The 4,549-nt window shown below is 36.2% G+C and overlaps 1 protein-coding gene across 1 annotated transcript in view; it reads right to left on the bottom strand.

Moving 5' to 3' along the window:
* Positions 1-4,549, bottom strand: part of LOC103581615 (COP9 signalosome complex subunit 4) — a gene marked incomplete at its 5' end in the record, with an annotated part of 15,222 nt that overhangs the window by 4,833 nt on the left and 5,840 nt on the right. The window contains 2 exons of the mRNA XM_008563403.1: positions 1,787-1,871; positions 3,510-3,625. Of these exons, the coding sequence (XP_008561625.1) occupies positions 1,787-1,871; positions 3,510-3,625 (201 nt within the window). The remainder of the gene's footprint in view (positions 1-1,786; positions 1,872-3,509; positions 3,626-4,549) is intronic.

Genomic DNA, 4,549 nt, shown 5'->3' with positions numbered 1-4,549 from the left:
CTCCAATATTTAAATTTAAAGGCAATAGAGAATCTACAAAGATGACTGCAAAGAATATCTAAAGAAATAGGAGGGAAAGCAGGAAAATGGAGTTGAAGAGATGACAGAAGTCAAGGCAGGCATGGGGTGGGGGGTGTTCGAAAAGAAGTGAGTAATCAACACTATTAGATATTTTGAAAAGTTAAGATGAGGCCTAAAAGATAAAAGGATTCTTGTTAAAATGGGAAAGACCTAAGTATGTTTAAATGCTAATAAAAAGAAGCTGAATGAAAACAGACAAAAATAATTGCTAACCTGAGGTCCCTAAAACAGAATTTTTTTGGTGGGAGGAGGGAGACAGTTTTCCTATTTCCTGTGAAATAGGAAAGAAGATTTTCTGCTGAGAATGAAGGAGAAGAAAAGTCAGAGATTTAAGAAAAATGAAATCTAGGGCCAGCCCGGTGGTGCACTGGAGAGTGCGCCGCTTGGGAGCACGGTGGCGCTCCCTCCGAGGGTTCGGATCCCATGTGGAGACCGGTTCCTGCTCAGTCACTGGCTGAGCGTGGTGCGGATGCAACACTGAGGGTTGCGATCCCGTTGCCGGTCAGTAAAAAAGACAAAAAGAAAAATGAAATCTAAAATAGTCATTGCAAAGTAGGAGAAAGAGTGGACTAGAGAATTATATCATGCCAGGTAGTGTTGAGGAGCTGTGACCTTGAATTGATGGTGATTATCAATCTGTCTGCTGCCTGACTCTTCTCCAGCAATGCTGCTTACTAAAACACGAGGTTTGAAAAGTTAATGGAAAAACTGAATTAAAAGATAATGCAATCCTTCCATGAACTTTTTGAAGACCCTTTGTATAGGCACAGAAAAGACAGAGAATGGCTTCATTCACGGTGAAGTTTTGCTGGACGGCTGGAACTAAAACTCAACAGGCAAGTGTTCTGGGGTGCCTGTAAAAAAGTGATGGATGACAGAATCCAATCCAAATAGGAAGAGAAGTAAAGACAAAAGAGGGTTGTGCTGACTGGAAGAAATGGACCAGAGGCTCCAATGTGGTGAAGGAGGAGTTGAAGCAGGAATAACTGAGACAGACCTCTAGGGAGACAGGAACGAGGTTATGATCAATCAGAGTGAGATATTTCAAATTAAAATTTTACAAGTGCAGGAGTTCTGTGTACAGCAATGTCCAGGGTGTAAATGAGGTGGGAATAAGGAGCTGAGAAGGTATTAGACAATGAGAAGGTCAAGAGATCCACTTGCCTGTCTGCCTCCACCATTCGTTTAATGAGCTGCTGAACGGGAAATGCAACTGTCATTTCCATTTGCCCAATACTGGTATGTGATCAATAAATGCTTGAATAATAAATAAATGAATTGATACAACAATCCGAGTTCCAAAGTTTTCCTTAGCATAGAAAATGCTGCATTAGAAGGGACTGGCCTGTTAGCTCAGTTGGTTAGAGTGCAGCCTTACCACACCAAGGTCACGGATTTGGATACACAAACCGGCCAGCTGCCAAAAAAAAAAAAAAAGTGCATCATTGGGCTGGCCGGGTAGTTCACTTGGATAGAGCATAGTGCTGATAACCAAGGTCAAGTGTTTGGATCCCTTACTGGCCAGCCTCTAGGAAATGCTGCATTAAGTAGATTCATGAATATAACTTCTTCAAAATATATATTTTTTGTAAATAAACTCATTCCAGTAGTAAGATTCTGTGTCATGAAAAGTGTTCATGTTTCAATCACAAATATCCAACAGTTCACTGCCATTTCATTATGAAGGAAATATTAAACCTCTTACTTTCAAAATGAACTATTCCATCAATCTGGTCAATAAATCCATTCATACGTCCTTCTGTTATCATCTGAGATGCTATCTTTTCTGCCTATTGAAAAAAAACAACGAACTCTCAGAAACTTTAATTATCATATCTAACAGTTATTCACATATGATAAAAGAATTGGAAGCTTTTGTTTTAACTACCCATCACTAAGCCTTACATATGCATTCATCTGCCATTCATTAGAAGAATAAATATTGTAAATCTGCCTATTTCCCTAATTCCTTCTGGGTACAACCTATTATTTTAAGTTAATTGAGATTTGTTTTTCTTGTGAAATTTGGGACAAGAATCTAGCTCTTTTACCAATTTTCTCCTCTGCTCAAGGTAAAACTAACAATTTTTCTTCTCCCTGTGATCCACACTTCAAAAAACAAACTAGATTTTCTTGTTTTATTTCATTCCAATTTCCATAGCATATATCACCCCAAAAACTCTTTAAGTAATTTTTAAAGAAAAAATTGAAAGGAGGAATGGATGTTCAAATTCAAAAGGAATTGAAAGGATTTAAAAATCAAAGGGCAGAAAAAGGTCCTCGACATAGCTCCTGAAGACATAGTTAAGGTTTAGTGTGTGTAAACAAACTGGATTATGATTTGGTCATTTATTAATTCTGACCATCTTCACAAGCAACCCCAAATCACTGCTGAACAGATCATGACTAGCTTTTATTAGTAAAAGCATATTCACTCTTCTTAGTCTCACCAAGGATCATACCTCAAAGACTAGGAAGAAAGCACCTTTTTGGTTTGTTTTTTGTTTGTTTTTGGCAGCTGGTTGATATAGGAATCGAACCCTGACCCTTGGTGTTATCAGCACCATGCTCTAACTAACTGAGCTAACCAGCCAGCCCAAGCAATCATCTTTTAATGATAACTTAAGCCTTGATTCCCAAATTGTTCTATTTCCTTTACTGTATATTGAACATATACAAATAAAGGAATTATTAGAAAATCCTAAATTAAAATTGCATTACCAGATAAAAGGGAATGTGATCTATAACTGCATGACTTCAGGTTTGCCAGTTAGATTAAAGTAAGGTTGACTGCTTCCTTTTAATATCATTTCATATTAAGAGAATGTTTTGTAAATGATACCTGAAACACCCTCTAAATACTATTAGTACTTTGTTAAAATTTATACCTAGCAAACCAAACCCTAAGACAAAGAATGAAATTAAATTCCCTAGTAAGTCAGTTGACTTCTTAAGTTAAATCAAGTGCAGAAATTACAAGAGAACAGCCTGGAGTATTACCACAGACATTCTCTCATAGAGATGAAAAATATTTAACTTTTAAGTCGATCTAGTGCAGAAAAAAGTTAAGGCATGTATCAAAATCTTACATTAGTCAGAAATTAGAAACCACTATGCAGTGGATTTAAATAGACACTAAACAAAGACATTTTCACAAAATTGAGTGTCATAATCTGGAACTCCTTTAAGATTTCCATTCTAGGTCACTTTGCCATAAAACACAATTTGAGAAACCATAAAAACCCTAAGACAATTTTATTACGCTATTATTTTAACATTTAAATAGTTTATTTCCATTTACTTGAGGCCTTTTATGCATAATATTTGTTATAGTTGCCAATATTTATCAATTATATATTTTATTTTCTCATAACTTCAATAATTTTGTCTCTTAACTTCCTTTTTATATATTGGAATCAAGAAAATACCTTAGCTGCAGGGATCTCTAGAAGAGCTCCAAGTTCTTCAAAGGTAATATTATTATATAATTTGCTTGCAGACAACAAATTGTGTTCAATAACAGCTCTGTCCAAGATGCTGGAACCTTAAATAAATGTAAATATGACAGTTGTAAGTCTGAAACTAGTTTTAAACTCTAAAAAAGACATCTCTCTTTTTTTATATAGCTAGGCATGTAATAACTCATAATCATCATTTTTATTCCTCTGATCAAATTTTTAAAGTAGCCAAAATGGCTTATTTGATAAAGTTTGATTAATAAACAAGTAAATAAAAGAATATATTTAGAAAATGAATGATTAGCAAACAATTACTAACTAGTGAATAGATTTAACCCTTTGCGTTTGGGGCTTTGCTTCTTTTCTTTTCTTGTTACAAGCACAAATTTTTATTAGCAAGCAACAGCACAACAATCATGCAATCTGTTCTGTAAGCTTGATAAAGTCCCTAATTTCTATTTATGTGGGTACTCCACAAGCACCTTATTCTGAGCCAAATGTGAGACATGTCCAGAAGGTGGGATTAGCTAAACTTCCTGAGACATCAGGCATAGACTCCTCTTTTAAATGAGGTAATACATTACCTGATAAAGTTCTGACTTAAGGCCCTACCCTAAAGGTGTCAGACTGCTGGGCTCACCCAATTATTACATTTCTGTTGAGCACTTACTACAATGTAGGTACTATGATAGTTGCTGAAGACAAGATATACTTAAAGACCTCAAAGGAAATATTCTGAGAACCCCTCTTTCTTATAATATCCCACTTCCCCTTTTCCAGAATTCCACCCACAATCTTCTAGTTTTTCTCTTTACTCCTGTATCCCAGTCTCTCTTGCTGGTTCTTCCTTCTTTTCCTTACCTCTAAAATTAGAGGGCTCAATGTTATACCTTCATCTCTCTTTTTTTTTTTTTGTCTTTTTCCGTGTCTGGCAACGGATCGCAACCCTCAGTGTCGTCCCCGTACCGGACTGGGACTGGCAACGGGATTGCAACCCTCGGCGTTGCTCC

The sequence above is a fragment of the Galeopterus variegatus genome, unplaced genomic scaffold (assembly GCF_000696425.1).
Source record: "Galeopterus variegatus unplaced genomic scaffold, G_variegatus-3.0.2 Scaffold13480, whole genome shotgun sequence".
NCBI classification, from domain to species: Eukaryota; Metazoa; Chordata; class Mammalia; order Dermoptera; family Cynocephalidae; genus Galeopterus; species Galeopterus variegatus.
Note: the sequence above shows the minus strand (reverse complement) of the source record. Positions and strands in the feature narration are given on the sequence as shown.